This window comes from Telmatherina bonti, assembly GCF_933228915.1.
Source record: "Telmatherina bonti genome assembly, chromosome: 22".
NCBI lineage: Eukaryota > Metazoa > Chordata > Actinopteri > Atheriniformes > Telmatherinidae > Telmatherina > Telmatherina bonti.
In genome coordinates, this window is record NC_136631.1 from 30,697,561 (window position 1) to 30,718,395 (window position 20,835).

General features: G+C 38.1%; 1 protein-coding gene across 1 annotated transcript in view; it reads right to left on the minus strand.

Moving 5' to 3' along the window:
* LOC306772266 (estrogen receptor beta-like) overlaps window positions 1-20,595 on the minus strand; it is a gene marked incomplete at its 3' end in the record, with an annotated part of 39,109 nt that extends 18,514 nt beyond the window's left edge. Inside the window, exons 1-2 of the mRNA XM_079261680.1 lie at window positions 20,507-20,595; window positions 5,007-5,522 (exon numbers count right to left, since the gene is read on the minus strand). Coding sequence (XP_079117806.1) covers window positions 5,007-5,437 — 431 coding nt within the window. The 5' untranslated portion in view covers window positions 5,438-5,522; window positions 20,507-20,595. The remainder of the gene's footprint in view (window positions 1-5,006; window positions 5,523-20,506) is intronic.
* Between the last annotated feature and the right edge of the window lie 240 nt (window positions 20,596-20,835).

Here is a 20,835-nt window from a genome sequence, read left to right on the forward strand (position 1 = left end):
TAATTTGCTTCAAGATGTTTTAGTAATTGTTTAAGGTCTTCTTGAATGACAGTTATCAAGGCGTCATGAATCTACTTAAGTTTCTCCTCTTCACTGACAAACACTGACAAATTAATCTTTCAGCTGCATAAAAATGGTCTGTAACTCGAAAGATGAACAAGTGTCGAGTCAACATTGGTTTTCCTTTTTTTTTTACAACTATAAAAACATTTAGAAATTCAAAGTACAGTGAATAAGAATCACTGACATTCAGAGATGAACATCAGAGATTAGATTTATATCGAGCTTTCACGTTAACGGTACTCAACATGCTGCCATTATTCTACCACTCCATTGACAGGAACTTGGCGGGAAATGTGCACCGACACACCTCCGACCACCACACAAACGTTGTTTTTCCTATGCAGCACTGCGAAAAACGACATTTCATACCATAACCCGCTAATCTACAAGTAAAAAAAATGTAAGGCCTATTCCGTAAATTAAAACTGTATTTAATAACTTGAAAGGTGTGCAGGCAGTTTCTTTCATAAATACAGTATGGTTCAATACTTTTTATGTCAATTACCTGTCTATGTATTTAGCAGTTTATGACACTTAACAAGCTAACTTTTGGAAAAATAGTGATTAGCAATAGCTAACATTAGCTAGAAATGATGTGAAGTTATATTCCACATGTTAACTGTTCACTAAGCTTTCGTTTGGTTTGACTAACTGCGTATAATTACAATGATATTTGTGATATATTTGGCATTTTGCATAGGTTTATTATGTTAGAAAAGAAAGAGCTTTCTTCTTCAGTCATGGTGCAGTTGGTGAGAAGAAGACGACACAGAATGACAGACAGGGTGAGGATACAAAACTGTCAGATTCAGAGAGGAAGGAGGGAGTGGAGTGCTTCAAAGTGGCCCTACACGTTAATTCAGTCTTTATGGGCGTATCATTCAGAAACTGCAGGATGAGACCTTTTAAAAAAAAATCATTTAAACACCTTAAAAAAGTCTAAGTTCTGTTTTTACTCAAAGGCCTCAACAACCCACAGACTCAGACTGAGAGAGGACCCCCTCTGACCAGCGGCTCGAGTGGCCCTACAGATATACTAACTACGTAACACACTGGACAGTGAATTTTATTTTTGCCCAGTATGATGTTTTGCGATGTCAGTATGCAACCTGATAATTCATGATTAGGTCTGATTCACATCAGTCATGCAAAGACCTCAATCAGAGCCAGACGTCTCTTTTGTTAAGCAAGACAAAAAGTTTCTGACATATTTTATATACAAGACAGTTTAAAGACCTTCACATTAAACACTGAAAGTATGACGGTGGGGTGCAGAGGAAAAAATCAAAAAGGTTTTTCTCTGTTGTAATGGAGTAAGTGATGTTTATTTTACACCTTTTCTTTTAACCCCTGTGTCTATTTTACTTCTACAGACATGTACAGCAAGTTTTTTTTTTTGCCTTTATTATTATTTATCTTTTTATCTAATTTATTTATTTCCTCCATTCTATAAACATATTTATAAAATATATCATTGTCATATTTATATATTAGAGATATTCTATAAGAATTGATGAGTATAATTTTCTTCTCCTATGAGGTAAAGTTGGTAATTTCATGTATTTATGAAATGTATTCTATATTTGTTTATTTTTAGCGAGTGGCAGTGTATTGCAAATATAGCATTCATATCAGAACACAGCCTTTAAATAGGTGTCCGCTGTAGCGCACACAATGCTTCAAAGGGTTAAACAGACATCACCAAATCAAGAACTGATGAACCAGCCCAGCCATGCCTGGAGCTTCAGGGTAACAGGAAGCCTTGATGTGTGGTATACCATACATACATACATACATGGCTTGAATGCTCACAGAGACACAAGGACTGTCATGCATGCAGGCATTTTGATCTGTATCTAACTCAGTCTTGGGACACAAACACTGGAAAACAGCAACATTTAGAGATGGGGGTTTGGAAGGAATATGAGCGAGGAGAAAAATCAAATAAATCTCAAAAGAATACCTTATCTAAAAATCCCAGCTAGCAGGTACAGGAAAACTGCACGTATATAAAAACTGTACTTCACAAAGGGGTCAAAGGGAAACAAAAGATGATGGTCGTGGAAACTTCTTGGCTATACTGGATGTGATTAGTGACCATGATCAAAAAGAAACGGACAGGTCCTGACGATACCAAATACACAAGCCACCAACTTCACAACGAAATGTTAGATACATTAGCTGAGATGGTACGCTCCTCCATCATAAAGGAGGTCAGGGACAGTGGGTGTTTCCCCTTAGAGCAGACAAAACTGAAGACAAACAGATCTTTTTGTGCAGAGGTATTAATATGTAGAACCTGTAAAAGAAAGCTTCCTAAACTCTGAAACTGCAGATCCCCTCGATGCAGCAGGACTAACAGAAAAAAATAACTTGAGAGATATGGTCTGTACTACTGAAGTACTCTGGTTGTACAATCATATAACTGCTTCTGTCACGATTCTCAAAACGAAACGGTGACATTATGAATGGAGTCGAAACCTTAAATACTTCAAGCGCTACATTTTCCCAAGTGGACACTTTAAATTTATTTGCTTCAGTTTCTGAATTAAACATAGAAGATCTTAAACATGAGCTGCATCAAATCCTTTTTCATTAATTTTCTGAACCGCTTAATCCAATTCAGGGTCGCGGGAAAGCTGGAGCCTATCCCAGCTGGCTTTGGGCGACAGGCAGGGAAAGCTCGCCAGTCCATCGCAGGGCCACACAGAGACAAACAACCAAGACAAACAACCATGAGTCTTTCGAAACGGTATTCCATGAGCACTCCCAGTTCTGCAAAATGGCCATAGCCAAACTTTACTACTGCTTCCTGGAAACACAGCTTTTCCACACTCCGACTGGTTAAGACACACCTAAGATCTAGCATAGATGATGACGGATTGAGCAATTTGGGTGTTTAATGTTGGAAGCCCAGACAAGCGAAGTCTCTGGATTCCTACGATTAATTCATTGTGCCACAAATCACAACAATCACAGAATACAGCTGTTACAGAATACAGCTAATTACCAATTATTTTAGTGTTAATGCTATATATATATATATATATATATATATATATATATATATATATATATATATATATATATATATATATATATATATATATATATACATAGATATAGATATATATATATCATAATACTGTTGAGCACCATACAATCAGGTTGAACTTCTTCCTTCAGCAAAGTAGTCATACTTAGTCCAGTTATTTGTAACATGTGCAACATTTAGATGAACTAAGCTTCTTCACTATTTTATCTGGAAAATTAATAAAAGTTAGATATACTGAATAGTATTTAATCTTTTCTAGCACTTTTTGAATTCCAAATATTGTAGAGGTGTGTGGTTCAAGGTGGCTTAAATAACCTTTTTTTTCTAATGAAATATGTATATTAGCCCAAAAATAATTAAAGATCCATCCTGGCCACTTCACTGAATAGTTCCCGTCTCTACCACTGGCTAATCATAAATTAAAACCATTAAAAATCGTTGTGTTCAAGTGCCACCAAGTTGTAATGTTGCTCATTGTGCTTCTCAGTAGAATGCCATGTTGACATCAGATGAGATATAATTCAACTAAATTTCATCCTGAACAATTTAATTGTTAAATTAGATATTTTTCTGCTAATTTACGCCACAAAACATTATCTGAAAGACTAAACTATGAAGCGAGCGAGGTACCAAGAGGAACAAGTTGGTCACTACATCGGCACTAATTGATGATAACAGTGAATCTGCCAGTTCATACTAAAACCAGATATTCTACCAAATTGATCAAATAGTAAGTAAAGGAGGCACAGAGTTTGTTATATATTTCAATTATGATAAAAATAGTATCAGCATAAAAGAATATATGATTGAGATTGGTTAAATATTATCTGATTGTTGCACTGCTTGCACTAGTGGTTCCAAAGATAAAGCAAATAAAAGGTGACTCAAAGAGCAACTTTGTCTTTAGAACCTGTAAACTTCAAAAATAGAAGAACGATTTTTGCATGTCAGGACCTTTGTAGATGGATTGTTGTCTCATTATAAACCCCTCTCACAATCCCATCCATCTATTTTCTACACAGCTTAGTCCAAAGCAGGATTGGAGCCCACACCAGCACTTATCAGGCTAGATGGCAGGGTACGCCCTGGACAGGTCGCCAGTCCATCGCAGGGCCAACACAGAGAGATAAACAACCATTCATCCTCACATTCAGCTTTTAGTCCAAAGTGCCTTATCCAACTGCACCTATTCATTCATTCATTCATTTTCTGAACCGCTTAATCCAAATCAGGGTCGTGGGGAAGCTGGAGCCTATCCCAGCTGGCTTTGGGCGACAGGCAGGGTACACCCTGGACAGCTCGCCAGTCCATCGCAGGGCTGCACCTATTCAATTTGAATTAAATCAACAAAAAATAATTATTCTGTTTATAAACATATTTTTCATTAAGCTTGTCATACCATATGTGGTTAGCATGAACCAAACTGTCTTAAGAAAGACATATATGCCTAATAAAGACCTACTGACACCACTATGGATTTTAAAAGATTAAATAATTTTAGTGAATAGTTACAGAGTTAATTAAAGAGGCAATGACAGACAGTCCATCTTTACATGGTTTGTTTTAAAATAATGGACTCTTATCTGAAACAAAGACATACATGAATTGTTCTTTTTTAAATACTGAAAGACTGAAATTTGACCAAGCAGATGTCACTTCCTCAATATAACCTTGTTTCTTTTCAATTTCAGAGAGGAAATCCTATTCAGAGTCATGACAGATGCAAAATGTTTAGTTTATGTGATTGGAAATGATCGTGGAAAAAATATCTGCCAAGCACAACAAGCAAAATGCAGGGAAAATGGGAAACTAAGAGACATGTTTGAAGTTAAACTGTTTTTCCTTCTGCTGTACTCTTCATCTCATGGGTGAGTGTCAGAAATCCTACCTGTTAGGGTTGATGCTGTGAGCTTTGGGCTCCAGCCAGGGAGCATGTGGGCTGGGTTCATTGTAGACCAGAGGCTGGGTGCAGTGCAGAGTCAGAGAGGATATGTTGTGGTGGCTGTGGGAGGGCCAATAGGCTGATGGGCTGAGAGAGGGGCACAGGGATGTCGGACTGTCAGTGATGGGCTGTCTGGTGTAACTCATCACAGATGGACTGTAGAAAGTCACAGGTCCATGTCCGTGGCTATAGTCATGACCACTGTCTGTGTATGGAGAAGGAATGCAGATGGTGTGGCTGTCCATGCCCAAAGGAGGGCTATACATGGTAGGCAGAAGCCCTGGTGAGGTGGGCCTGTCTGAAACCTTACTGGAGTCTGCCTCCTGGAGCTGAAGCAGGGGTATCGGGTCAGCATTCATTTCAGGCGAGGAGGCCATGTTGTGGGGAGAAGAATGTGTATGTTTAAAATTAATCTGGAGATGCAGCTGTTTCCTCTACTGCATACTCTTCTGCACACAATTCCTGCAGCAGAGGGAAAAATAAACATTTTGTTTAGATAGGTAATGCGGTATGTAAATAAGCACCACATGATAAAACAACTGAACCAACATGACTCAATGATACCTTTAAGGTCACAGACTGAAAAGGTTTTAAACCAAACATCAGTTGCAGAAACTCTTACAACAAACTGCATCACTTGATCCAACCCAACATTTTACATGTTTCATAATCCAGTGGTCTTCAGTAATAGCTTTTCAGACTTTGTGAGAAAACTCTTTCAAAGTTTTCTCAAGAGATTGGGTGCTTTTTGTCAATATACTGTCCAATCTTTGTACATAGCTAATTTTGTAGGAGTGTGTGATTCTTGAGCCACTTAATACTGGTCTGTGAATCATTCAAAAACAGAAAAGGCAGAATATAAAGAGCTGACACAGGACCTGCAAAATGGACCTGACCTGTTCAGTGTGTCCACTTTTAGTCAAAGCCTAACTGGAAATATTCTCCATCGAGGGGTACCGTCAAGAAGGCCTTTTAGAGCAAATAGGGAGTAAGGGTTGAGGTAGGCCAAATGGCACAACTGGGTTAAAATCAGTGGCAGCATGCTTAACAAGTCTTATAGTGTTCCACCAACCCATGGAGGAACAACTAAAGGCTCCGTTTTACATCCATGGCATCTTGTATCACGGCTATGCAAACGATACACAGATATATGTCTCTGAAGTAACACAGCCAGTCCCCTCCAAAGACCTTATCAAACTGTTTTGACGAAGCAAAGTCCTGGATGCCAAAAATGTTCTTTTCAATAAGAGTAAGACTGAAGTTCTGTTGCTCGGGCGTCCAGACTGCCAGACTGCTGGCTTTGCCTGGAAAGTTGATCTTGGTCCTTTGCACCAATATAGCAGAACCTTGGTGTGTGATTTCCTTTCCATTAGACAAATATGTGGGTGCTGTAGTCAGAGCCAGTTTTTATCAGCTCAGAAATCAGGTAAGGTTGTAAGGTTAAAGGTTCAAGTAAGGTTCTTGATGGCAGCTGCCTTCTCGATGACTTACTGTCATTTTTTCCAAAAACTGCGAAAGTTCCTACTTTTACCAAGGCAGGCTGGTCCCACAAGCAGTGCTGCCATTCTTCAAGGACATCTGACAAACCACAAGTTGTTGTTTTTTTTCAACACAGAGTTAGAAGGCAAAGTGAGATAAAGCACGTGTAGAAAAGATTGGACATGTGAAGCTCTTTATCACTACAAGAATTATCCCATTGGCTCCAACCAGTAAGCTGCAAATGGAAAAAAAGTATGATCCAGTTTAACATGTTGTGATAATACACTTTTATAATTCAAGTTATAAACTCTTCAATCAAGGGCTTTAAATAACTAAAGGTGAAGTCCAAGAAGTATCAAATGTTCCCACAGACTTTGCTTCAAGGTGGTATTTTACAGAGCTCTGCCAACTTACTGAGTTTGATGAGCCAGGCAGAGATGATGCAACAGCTGACTTAATGTATGAAAGGTGAAGAAAACAACTTTATTCCACCAACAGCTCATCTTTGTTTTAAGACACCATCAAAGAGACGTTGTCCCAATGCAGGTTGATCAAGTCTGCATGTGTCACACAGGTTGGTCAAAGCAGCGCTGAGTAAAACAATGCTTAAACTCTGTTGCACCCCATAATTCAGATGCTTTGCCCATAAAAGACATCAAATGTAAACAATGCAATGATCAGTTCCGAAGCTCTGAAAATGCAAACAGGAAGCTTCCATTTTATTTGTCATCATTTTCAAGCTGTCATTGTCTAGCAAGTATTGTAGAAGCTGTGCGAGCGTACTGAGTAAGACGGAATCTAGTATCCGGCTTGACACTGGTCTCAGTATATTGGGTTTTACACATGATAAGCAGCTTCACTAATAAATAAAAGCATGTACTCATGAAGCTGATATTGCTTTAGTGAAACAAAATCACTGAAATGTGTAAAAAATTGATTTTATTGAAGTCAAAGAGCAGTCCTAGCGGATGTTCAGTAAGTAGCCATCCTGCTGGTTAGCTTTTCACAGCTCGTTATTTATCAGGTTATTCACTCAAATCAAACAAGCAAGACTTTTCATACATTTTCTTTCAACACCTCCAGATCCAAACAGATTTTTTCCCCCACCCCCACTAAGCAACATGAAGGACTTTGATAGAAGGCTTTTTTTTACACTGGTCAAAAATCCACGAACAAATATACAAGCAATCCTCGGTTTACGAACGAGTTCCGTTACTACGCCGCAGCGTAACCCAAAATTCCATGAAAGTCAGACTTTTAATCCATAAATACCCCCTAAATGCCAGCTTAATCACTAAATTACTATCTAAATACACATAGCATACATCGTTTTCATGGAAAAACAATACAGACAATTAAAGCATACAGTTCAATTGAAATAGAACAAATATACACGCACTGAGGCGTCGTCTCAGCCTCCGCATCACGCGCCGTAAGAGCTTATACGGAATCTAGTACCTTCGAAACTTGTGCTGTTTTGTATTTACATTTATCTAATGAGCGTCTTAAAGTCGAGAGAATACAAGTCGAGAACCGCGTAACCCGACGACCACCTGTTTTTTTAGTGCATTGACAAGCATTTAATCAACTGATCCACATAATAAGACTTAAATGTGAGATGTAATCAGCTCCAGCTCAGCTTGGCAACATGGGAACACTCGTTCTGGGATCATGTTCAGTTTTATAGAAGGCTAACTGTACCTTAACATCTCTGAAACAACAACAAAACAACAACTTGCCTACAAAAGAATACAATAATTTACTTTCTTTATTTACACAAAGTCCAGACAGTTGGAAGCAAATTCTGTGTCGCGATGAATGAAATAAACATGAAACAATAAACATGATGTGTTATTGACAACTGTGTTTCAATGAATGGTTGCAAACTGGTGACTCAGAGCAGCAAATCTTTTGTTCTTTCTCTGTTATTTGTAGCATGTCTGTTTTTGACTGACTACTGACGACGACAACAGGAAATGCTGTGAACAACCGTTGTGAAGTGATGTGATGTGATTAATGCACAGTAGCCTTGCGTCAACGCAGCTGCTGTCTGGTGCAACTGTGCCTTCAGTTACAGGTTCAAAGCCTGCAAATTTCATGTAACTTCATGCTTCTTTACTTATTGTTTGAGCTGTTATCATTCACACTGTTGCAGGTTGCATGATCGCACTCACTGCTTTCAGCTGTGTGCTGCCAAAGTCTGCATGCTGTACAGTCAAAGAGGATGGAAGCTGCACAAAGAAGTCTTTCCAGTTGAAAAATAAAAAGACAATGTTTGAAACTACATCATAAGGTCTGACATTTTCTGCCTTTTACAATGAGTGGTACAATTTAACACATTTTATTCATTTGTTCTTACTTTTCACCACCTAGAAAAGTTGGTTTTTTTTTTTCTTTTGGTATTTTTAACTTTTATACTTTTTGAAATATTAAGCATTTTGCATAAATTAAAACCCAACTGCCTCAGTAAGCAGTTGGGGTTTTTCTACCAAACTCTGGTGCGGTATTCCTCTACACCTTTTCACTTCAGCCATTCAAATCTTAAACTGTTCAGCAAATTCAGAAGAATGGTGCTGTGACTTTTGTGATTTCTACTTTTTCTACTTTTTGAGTTTTTTATCATTTTGTAGAAGTTTAAATCCAGCCATCTGATTGGTCGTTGCAAACTGCTTCTGATTCAGTGTTTGACAAAAAAATCCGAACAGATTACACTCTAAATGGCAATAATTTTGCATATTTTTGCCCACAAACTAATGTAAGACTGAATAGTGCAGTGGTTGAATGAGCGAACCTGTGGTTCAACGGATAATAAGTTTAAACCAAGTTGGGGCACTTTTCTAAATATGTCTGTACAGTAGAACTCTTGTACCATCAAACCTCCTGCTAACTTTTCAGAAATTATGTTTGTTTTTGTTTAGTGTTTACCACTTAAAATTATCTATTGAATTCCACCACCTTCAGGGGCATCTTCAGCTTTTCTGCATTTGACCTCAATCTTTACGCATTGTTGCATTAATGCATTCATGCATTAATGGTTTAACAATAATGTGTGAATATGTTTATGCGTTAATACGTTAATTTGTGAATGCCTGAATGCATTAACTGGTTAATTTTATATAAAATTCATGTTTAAACAAACTGTTGTTGTAAAATCCAGCACAAGTACTGGGTAACATGTCCAACGGATGTGCTTGTTAAAAATCAGGAATTAAGCATCAACACTAGCTCTGAAAAGCACCGAGCAGCAACAAAACGTTCAGTGCGCATGTCCCTACGCTGACGTGTGAAGACATCAGAGAGGCTTTTTCAGCTACTTTTTCCATGCTGTCTGATAAATCTGTTTAATAAGAAAACAATAAGCATTTTTTTCTTGTGTTGCATCCAATGGAAAGTGTAGTTTTCACAAGTTAAACTGATCTCATCAGACGCTGCACCTTTACTTTCAGGCTCTAACATTTAGGTCGATCTGTTGGTAGAATGCTGCATTAAACTGTCTGATATTAATTTTTTCCATCTTCCAGAAGCAAGTTATTTATATGTCCTCATTTTCCCTCAGCTGCTGTAGTTTGTAGCGTTCCCTTGGTTGGAGTCTGCGCTGCACATTGGACCTTTTAAGTGTTTAAATACGAGCAAAAGAGCTGAAATGAAACAAAAAAAAGGGTCTCAATAGTTTAACTAGTGATGGCGGATCATAATAAAACACACAAGTTCATTTTTTATCTCCTGAAAAAGCCTAATTTGTTGTTGGTGTCTGCAGATAAGGATGTTAGTGTAAAATACTGATAAACAAACTTGGTGCTGTGTCCATGAAGACTGAATAGTGCCAGCAAAACAGGAACAGATCAAGGCTTCTAAAGACACGCAGCAAGTGCTAAAAGGGGGAAGTTAAAATGAGACACAGAATAAACACAAGATGCACAATGACAGAAGTAATTATAATCAAACCAACTGCCTACAGTCTGGCTGACATTTAACAGGTGAATATTTCTTCAAACTTGCCAAACACTCTCAACCTGTACTTACTCCCCAAATCACAGCCTGTTAGTTCTGCTGAGAAAAACGCTCGAAGTTAAAGCACCATTAACTGAAGGCTGTCCATAAGCTGAAGGACTGAGAAGTGACTTAAATGATATGAAAAGAGATTAAATGGCTCACTTACTTCTACAAACAGGTAGGCTTAAACGCGGTGACAATGAAAGTGCTGTTCAGTCAGAATGTCTTAGCTGAAGTTTGAGCTTTGAACAGGCTGGTGTTCATGGCAGTGGTCCATGATAAACCACCACACAAGCAACAAAGGATCAAAGGACACTATTTTAATGTAACTCTGCCTTTATCCCGCTGATCCTGACTATCAATTAGCTTTCACAACCCTGTGTAAGTAAAGCCATTTAGCACACAGGAAGGTGCCACCTGCTATAGTCGTACATGGAATAAAACACAGTGTAGTGGTGCAGCAGAGCGCCAATCACTCAGTCAGTACTCCGTCCATAGCAGCCATGTGTGGAGCTGAACAGCAACGGTGTGATGTTTGATGTGAGTGGGCTCACGTATTCCAGCACCGGTCCATTAAAGACAAGGCCAAATTTACAATCTTCACTCAAATAACTCCAAACTGAAAAAAGCAGATTTACATTAGCTAAATTATAATTTAGTGGAAAGAGACACCTGCTTTGCTCTGTGGTGGAAAAGAATAATTGAAAAAACAAAAACAAAACTGCCCCAGATCATTTTGAGCTTTTGGCTGAAGAGCAGTGGGCCAGAACAGGTGCCAACAGGTGCAGAGGCTGGGAGTAGGGATGCAAGCATGTGTACTCCTACTTGGTATTAATAAAAGGGTACTGATACTAGGGCTGCTCAATTATGGCAAAAATTATAATCACGATTATTTTGACTGAAATTGAGATCTCGATCATTGAACACGATTATCCTTTTATCTTTTACAACATGATTTTTTTTTAACATTAAACTGTGACTTTTAAATAAATGTCTTTAGGATTCCACATATTTTAGAAAACAAACCAATAACATGAAGCTTTTTCTTGACAAAGTGCAAATACTGATGTAAACTGAATAAACAAATATAAGTAAGGATAAAACAACGCTGCGCTTTGTGGTGTTCTCAACTCCGCGTCGGGCGTTATAACCGTCTAACACACGGTTACGAGTTTGTATTTTGTTTCTACAACATTTGCTGAAGTATAGGAACTATTTCATGTTGGCCTGGATGTGTTTTTTTATACCAAACAACCGCTGTCAGGCTACAGCACGTTTTTCTTATTCTCCTGTTAAAGGACAGCTGATCTGAACCAGCTGGTTAACGCGTTGCTATGGTAACGCCCCGTAACGGTGGGATATTACAGTGTTTAACTCGCCAAACTATGTATAGGAAAATAATGCAGCCAGTTGTCACTGACAATGGTATAAACTATGTTTAGGTGAACTTCCACAACCTACTGCAGTTATTCTACATGGACCTGCAGCCGGAGCCGACTGAGACTGGCCGCCTGGGACTGCTTTAGGACGGGAGAGGCTCCCGCTGCTCCTTCCTTACAGTAACTGCAGAACAATGTGTGCCTTCAAGTCAGTCGCCAGAACACCAGAAAAGTCTCCAATAACTCCAGTAAAAGCTGCTAGATTTGTCGCTTTTAACAAAAAAAGTCTCCAGATTTAGCGAGAAAGTTGCCAAGTTGGCAACAGTGTCTGAATGAAAGCAAAGCGGCTGTGGGAGGAGTTTACAGCACAGCGCTGCAACGCCAGAGACGCTCGATTAGCAGCTGAAGACAGCAGGAGAGGAAACTGCAGAGAGAAAAATAATCACACCCTTTTATTTTTTATCATCGCTGAAAACCCAGATCGTAGTTGAGATTAAAATCCGATTAATTGTCCAGTCCTAACTGATACCACAACCGATAACACACTAGTCAAGCTAGATGTGTTTGATGCTTCGGACGTGTTTTAAAAGAAATAAATGCCTTGAATGTTAAAATGTGAAATTTTTTGTCACACTAAACCAGTGATCCTCAACAAGAGCTGCACTCAGTAAGACAAGAGGAGAGCCGCCAACCCCTCCAAAAAATCATTCCCACGCTACGTATCCTGCTACGTTGCCAAATCAGTAACATTCAGCTTTTTAGCAAGGAATGGTTATTCTAAATATTGCATGGAGTAACAGTATTCTTATGTATCAGTATATGGTGAAAATACAATAATGCCTCCAGAATGTGGGCGTTTCTTTTTCAATATAAATACGGAGACGGAGCAGCTCTTAGGCGAAGTTAGGAGCAGCTGAAATCAGCCAAAACTGGCAACTCTGACAGGGTCAGTTTGGACAGCAAAGTTTCTGCAAGCAGCCTGCAGCTCTTGTTCGTGGAGAAAACTGCACCGTTGAGGATCATTATGACTTTTTTAGATTGCATTTTCAGAAAACAGTGGCTGCTTCACGAGCTGCAAGTCAAGAGTCAGTGAGCCGCATGCGATGAGGAACACGGCACTAAAAGCTAGATCTTTGTTCCAAAACCACACATTTATAGTTGTATTTAGGTAAAATGTGCCAAATCAGAATAAAACTTGCTGAAATTGTTTGATCTTTAATGTTATCATATTTGGACTGGTGAGGTAACTTCAGAAAGGATGGGTCATTTATTACAACCTAATGAAATCTTACAGTTATAACACCAATAATAACCATAGTCACAATAATGTTCACATAAACAGATTTGGTATCGGCAAATATCTGCGGATATTCAAATATCAATATCGGATCAGAACGCCCCAAAGTGGATCAGTGCATACCTACCTGAGAGTTACAGAAAACACCATATGACAGTAAACGCCTCATAGGGTTGTTCAACGAAATGTTAGGTATCAGGTCCCATCATGATTGTTCATTCAAAAGCAATGTGTTTTTTTGGGTTTTTTCTGGACAATTTCAGCTAATTTCAAGTTAAAAAGGTTGACAAAAGGTAAGAAGGGGTTAGTCCTTTTAAATGCTTAAAATCAGAAACAAAATCTTAAAATCCACTCTAAACTGGACTGGAAGCCAGTAAAGAGAAGCTGAAAGTGGTGTTGTATGATCCCTGCATTCTTTGAAAGTTATTAACAGAGAAAAATCTAAATACCAAAGATTTATTCCTGAATACCTGAAATTGAAAACTCACCACATCACTAATCATGGTGGCTTTTTTGTACCTGCAGAACTTTGGATGCCTGATCATTCGTTGCAAAAAGAATTAAATCAAATACTGACGATATCTCACACTGATTGAACTTTCTTACATCTAAAGTATAACAACAAGAAACTGCACATAAAACACACAGTATATACACAGAGAGGCAATGCAGACACGAGTTTCATAACTGCACTGTTACCGTGTGGAGAGACATCATTTAGCTGCGTTTTGTTGAGTTAGTGACATTTTTAGTAAATCAGAGATCATGCTGCAAATCTTCATACATGTACGAACCACACACACATAACAGAAATACCCTCACCAAGGAGCACAGATTGATACAGTTGTAGTATTTTCTATATTACAGCTAGGTTTCCGTTTGCTTTCGGCACTAAACTTTTGGAGCAGTGATATAAAATATTACTTCTAATCTAAACAAATTAACTTTCTTTTACAAACCAGAGTATGTACTACACAGCTGGCAGCATCCTGCAGCTCATGATGGTAAAAGCACAACACTCGCATGAATATTTGATGTCAGGGCAATCTGCTCCAACAAACGGGGATTTTTTTGTCAAAGCTGAGATAATTTACTTCCAACGTTTGACAGACATCCAGTTCAGGACTGACAAAAACAACCAGAACTTTTTCTTCTGCATTTTATTGGTTAGCAAAGTTACAACAACTTGAACATCTACCATCACTTGTTTGTGATATTTTGTGCTTGTTAGCAGCTGTACGACCTGGACAACGTGGAGTCACGGAGTCGACCATAAACTACAGTCCAGGGTCAAATGTGAGGCCAGCTGTCTGAAACTGGGTCATGCAACTGAAATATTATCTAAAGCGCACTCACAAATGTAGAACAAAGTACCTAAAAATACGAGAATCACGATGTTGCAATGGTTCAACGTCCCAAATTCAACATCACTGAAGTGTTGTGGCAGGACCTTAAAAGAGCTGTAGAGAAATGGATATCCACAAGTCTCAATGAACTGCTGCAACACTGGAAAGAAAAGTGGAGCAAAGTGGCTCCACAACACTGCGAGAAACTCATGACATCATCCAGAAAACTTTTACCTGAAGGTGCTGCAGGTGCTTCTACGTGTTAGTTTCCACAAAGAGTTACAACTGCGATTCTAAGTATTGCAGATTTTTACAGACCATGTGAAAAAGTTGCATGATGATCAAGTTTACAGACAATCAAAAGCCAGATTTCCTAGCAATAAAAATCAACTATGTGTCAGTTTTTAAGATTTATTCAGCAGCAATATATCTGAAGCAGCTGTTTGAACTTCTTGTTTCAGAAGCTTGACCTGCAGATAGAAGAGCTAGTTTGAGTGTCTGTTGGCTTCCTGTTGCCGTACGTTTAGCTGTTAGCTCTGCATTTACCTCAAGATGGCATCTAGCTAGGTAGGCAGTAACATTAGTCATGCTACCGCAGCATGTGACGTGCTTACAGAGTTTACAAACAGCTGTCGGCATGTCAGACTCGGCTTTTCTCTTCAAAGCAAAAAAATCTGAAATATGTCCACACTTTTGACTTAAAGTGTTACGGTGGAGGATTTATCTCCACCACATCTGCACATTTTTAGAAAGTTGTCCACCATTCTCCGTCTCGCGGTAATGTGTTTTCCAAAACAGACCTAACTTCATGTTAGTGGACAGTCGAAGAGAAACACTTCGCCCCCTGCTGGAGAAAAGCGGTAACTTCTTCTCTATCTGGCATCTAAACCTGCAAACACTTAAAATAGAAAAAAACTTAATTTAAAAAACTTATATCACAAATCTCAACTTTTATGTGAAACAATTTTTTCTCCCACCCCTAACATATATACATCCTTTCATTTTTTTCTGGTAAATTTTCCATTTCTTACACAACTATTCAGGTTGTGATGGTGATAATAATGTGGGGCAGAGGACCCTGAGTGACAAATATTGACACATCCACAAAGACATCTTGTTTTAAAGTGGTTTCATCCAATAAGGGGTGAAGAAAATTCAGGGGGCCGGACCAGAAGCTGGCTAAGCGCAGTTTCACTGCTTTTCATGCTAATTAGACCCACTAGCGTCTCTGTGAGATCTCACACAAGCCCTGATTTCTTTGCGTTAACACGTGGCGCAGATGAATGCATCATTTGCAGGGTGTAAATTGACATTAATTGCCAAAAATTAGGAGCTTTCTGGGCATTTATGGGGACAAAAATTTCACTCAATGCAGCGTTCAACAAAGAATATCATCAGAACTGAACAGAAATAAAAGTGCTGTAGTCTTATTCCAAAGCTTAGTTTGATTTTGGTTCATTAGTTCATGAGAACTTTATATCTTGTGCAGAAAGAGAGAATGCTGCCACTCCATGCCTTCAAAACAAGGTTTTCAGCCAGAAGTACATGCCGAAGCACAAAGACCCCCAGCAAAACCATTGGCCAAGCCCCCATTCCTCCTTTCTCTCAGACTTACAAAGCCAACAAGGAGCTGCTGGAGGAGAGGAGACGTGCTGAATTGAAGAGGTCGACGGATTACATGCGAGCAAGGAGCTGGAAAGAGCTGGATTCCGGCTCACCGAGGAGCCAGACGGTGAGACGATTCAGCAGAATGGACGGGCTGATTACAGCATCAGGATGTGGGATTATTTTACCTGTCACTGCTGCCACTCTCTCTACCTGCCAGACAGCTCTGTCCTGTATTACAGCACTTTACACTCAAAAATATGACAAATCCTCGGGAAGTCATTTCATCTCATTTGAGCCTTTTGATAAACAGCATAACACACCTGAGATTAAAGCTGTTAAAGTCTGCTGACATTGAAAATACCCAGAAGGATTACAGCTAGACACATTTCCTATAAGCTCTTTATTAATATCTGTTAATGGAGAACTTTTATAACTAAATTGGGTAGTTTGAATTCATTTTGATGACTGAGTATAAAGGTTTATTTAAAGGCAGAGTCTCCAGGGCCGTAGCCAGGATTTTAGAAATACTGGGGTCCACCTCCTGTAATGGTCCACACACCTTAAGAGACCAGAATGAAGACCAAAATCTACTTAAAATGGAAGCAACTTGTGCCTCACACAAACATCTCCCTGTCCTTCATGTTTTCGCTATTTTCTCCATCAATTCTGTCCTCTTCTTTCCTCTGGACGTCCCATCTCCTCGCATCTCTCCCACCAAGGTGTATCAACAACATTCAAGTAAGTAACCCATGGAAACAGGCTACTTGGACACAAACCAGGGCTTGATCGAATCTGGTCTGGTCATCAAGGCAAGGGTGTCTGTTGTCAGACCCAAATTCCCAATGAAGCCAGGATACAACACTGATAATGTGTTGCCAGACATACATTATATATATATATAATATATATATATATATATATACATATACATATATATATATATATATATATATATATATATATATATATATATATATATATATATATATATATAATATATATATATATATATATATATATATATATGTATATATATATATATATATATATATATATATATATATATATATATATATATATATATGTATATATATATATATATATATATATATATATATATATATATATATATATATATATATGAGTGTGTGTGTGTGTGTGTGTGCTGGGAATTATTAAATGTGAGCGTTTTAATTTTTTAAAAATTTAAATAGATTTTAGTGGATCATTAGAACAAAAATAATAGAACAGAACATTAATATTTTAAACTTTGGTTCTATTAATGTCTGGAAAAATATCTTTAATTTAATTTCTCTTCAAGAAATGATAAAAATGATAAAAAAAAAATAGAAATCATTGGCCAAAATTGAATAGACCTAAAACAACTATGTTATTTATCAACATAAATAACAGCTCCAGTCTACACCATGATTCTTTAAATGATTCAAATGTTTTCGTTCACACTCTTTATTATTAGACATGATACAGTAAACTAGGGAAGGATTAACCCGCAGCAACTTTCAGTCTGGTCATGCAGCAGAGGGGATCCCCTCCTGCTCTGACTGCAGCGTGGAGCTGGATGTTGCAGGAAGACCATGCTACTTATGTTCTTTTGAATGTGGGAGGAGTTTATGCAACATCCACTGCAGAGAAGTGTAAACAATGCATGTTTTCATGTTACTCTGCAAAAGTCTTGAATTACACCAGAAAATATCACAAAACGTGCTGATATTCGTTTTTTCATTCATTAGAGTTGCTGGAGGGGTCTTAGCGGAAGCGTATATATATATATATATATATATATATATATATATATATATATATATATATATATATATATATACGCTTCCGCTAAAAACTTAGCGGGGATTTTTTTTTTTTTTTGAAGTTATCATGATTTTTGCTTCACAATTTTAAAATAAATTTTTTGTTTAAAAATTGTTTTTTTTTGTAAACAAATAAAAATAATCCATTATAAATTTTCTTGCCTTTTATTTTTCTTTTTAATTTTGTTTTTATGGAGAATGATGGTCTGGCTATTGTGTTGTTTTTTTCCCTCATTGAAATCAGGAAAAATAACGAGCAAAAAAATAAAAAAAAGTTTTATCCATTTTTTTTTTTTTTTTAAATCTACCAAAATCAGTAATATGTAAAAATTGTGAGAATCATAATTTAAATCAAGTCAGCACCCAATATATATGTGTATATATATATATATATATATATATATATATATATATATATATATATATATATATATATATATATATATATATATATATATATATATATATATATATATAAGCACACAGACATGTACACTCTAACTTGAATTCAATAGAGTGTAAAGTCAACTCTTCCTTCTCTTGAGAATCCCTTGAGAATTTGGTTCAAATATGCAAAGATAAATCCAACAAATGTTAAAAACGTCCAGACCTGGAGGTTCCAGGCTGGTCTGCTGGACGGATCAGACTGTCATGCTCATATGCTTCCTGTTAGGGAGAATGTATGTAGTCATACCCGGGGTTTTTAAGGACATAATATGTGTTTTTTTACATGACTAAATGTTTGGAATAAACTACTTGGAGGAACTTTTTAGGGTGGGACCTCAGACTCTGACAAGCTTCAGTGGCACATGCCCTACATTTTATCCCTTCTTTTAGAGTCTATGTAAACAGTTCCGTTGGAGTCTCTAATGAGCCAGATTTAACTCATTTTGAGGAAATATCCGTCTGTGTAACCACAGCAACTGTGTCCGTGCTATATGACAACCTGCTCTGATTGCTGCTTTACCTGCCTGGAAACAGCCAGCAGTGTGAAAGCCACAAGCAAACAAACATCCACGGCTGTTTTTCAGCTACTGCCATGTTTTAGTCACACTCTGTATTCTGCTATCACCACTGATGGACAATCTTTGGGCTGAACTCAGTGGGGAAGGTGGGGGAGATCAGGAACTGGCGAATAGAGTGGCCTTGGCAAATTTTCGGCGTCGACCAGTGGATTTTTTTTTCAGCATGAAATAAAAAAAACAGAGTGGAAGAGGATGTGCTCAAAGCCTGAATTTGTATTTATGGTAATGGCAGGAATTCCCTCCATCCTCCCCTCCATGCAAGCATACTTTCAACTCCCCCATATCTCAGTTATTTGTGAGCGAAAAAGGAATCTGGTATTTACAGCAACAGTCAGATTATAATTACAGCATGAGCAGTGTCAAGGCTGCCGAGACCAGGCTGCTGAGCTCACATCCTCAATGATCTCCAACGTGGAGCCCAAAGAACAGGAGCAGATAAGTTTTGTTGCTGTGATAAAATAATCACAGAAGGTGCCAAAAGATTAAAAGAGAACCTGACAAAGAAACACAGTAAGAAGGCTGTAATAAATCCCAGTAAGGAAAATGCACACAGATGAATGCATCGCTTTGTTTTAAATTAAATTCATTTAAACATAGTTTTATGAAAGTTTGATGAAAGATGTTTAGTAAATGTCCCTCTCAATCTGTTGGGTTCCTTATATAGGCTGTGATGAATTGGCTTTCATTATGTTTTTTTCCTGTCTGTAAAGCATCTGGAGATGGCATTGCCGTGATTTGATGCTATACAAATAAAGTTGAATTGAACTGAATTGAATTAAATGCACCGGTAGGTTTGTGGCTTTCTATTGTCAGTCTGTATTGCTTAAATATTCCCGATACATCTTGTTACTAAGGATTTGAAATGAAAAGATCTTCCATGTTGCAGGAAATGCTGCACATCCATATAAAGAAAAATGGCTTTTCAGGCTGGCGTCCGCCCAACTGATGCTGAGCCAAAAGGTCCAAATCCCAGAATAAAGGCTCAACTTTGTCTCATTTACACAATGCCATAGATCACACACCTGTTCAGATCTGATACTTTTATAAATCAGTAATAATCTCCTAAATATTTGCCTAAATATCAAACCTTGTTCTGGTCCTGACATCCTTCTTGTCTCTGTAGTGCTTCCCAGAGCATGCACAGATATTTTCCTTCCTTTCTGCCTACAGAAACTCGACCTGTTGCCATTTTCCCGGTGCTTTAATAAAGGACTTTTCACGAGGGACACAAATAAATAAATGATTTGCACGAAATCAATAAATAGCCTACAAACTTAAAATTATAAACAGTTTAACCCGGAATGAACACTGTGCTCTATGTGGCGCAAAGCAGTCCGCAAAGTTGCGTGAGAAGCTCCTTAAATGTCCTGGTTTCTTATCAGTGATCAGACTTCAGTTCAGCACCTGTCGGAGTGTTTCTCCTGCAAAGTGCAGCTCTGCAGACTCCTCTGCTCCTTCCTCCCATGCAGAAGTCATCTAAAGGTTCCACTCACCTGTCTCTCCGCAGGCAGCAGCAGCAGAAGAAGAAATAATCTGCAGCTGCTGAGAAATCTGGAGGGTCTTTTACTTCTCCAAAGCTGCAGCTTCACGGAATGAAAAGAAGAAAATAAAAGGTAAAGTGAAACTAGAAACGCACGTCACGCGCGCGTTCTGGCGCGTGTTCCACTTTCTTAGTCCTCCAAGAACTTCATTATTCCTGATGTGTGTGTGTGTGTGTGTGTCTGTGCATGTGTGTGTGTGAGGGAGTGTGTGTGAGTGTGTACGACTACTATTTCCGCTCTCCAGCTCTCAAAGTGCGGGTTTAAGGTTGGGACGTCTTGGT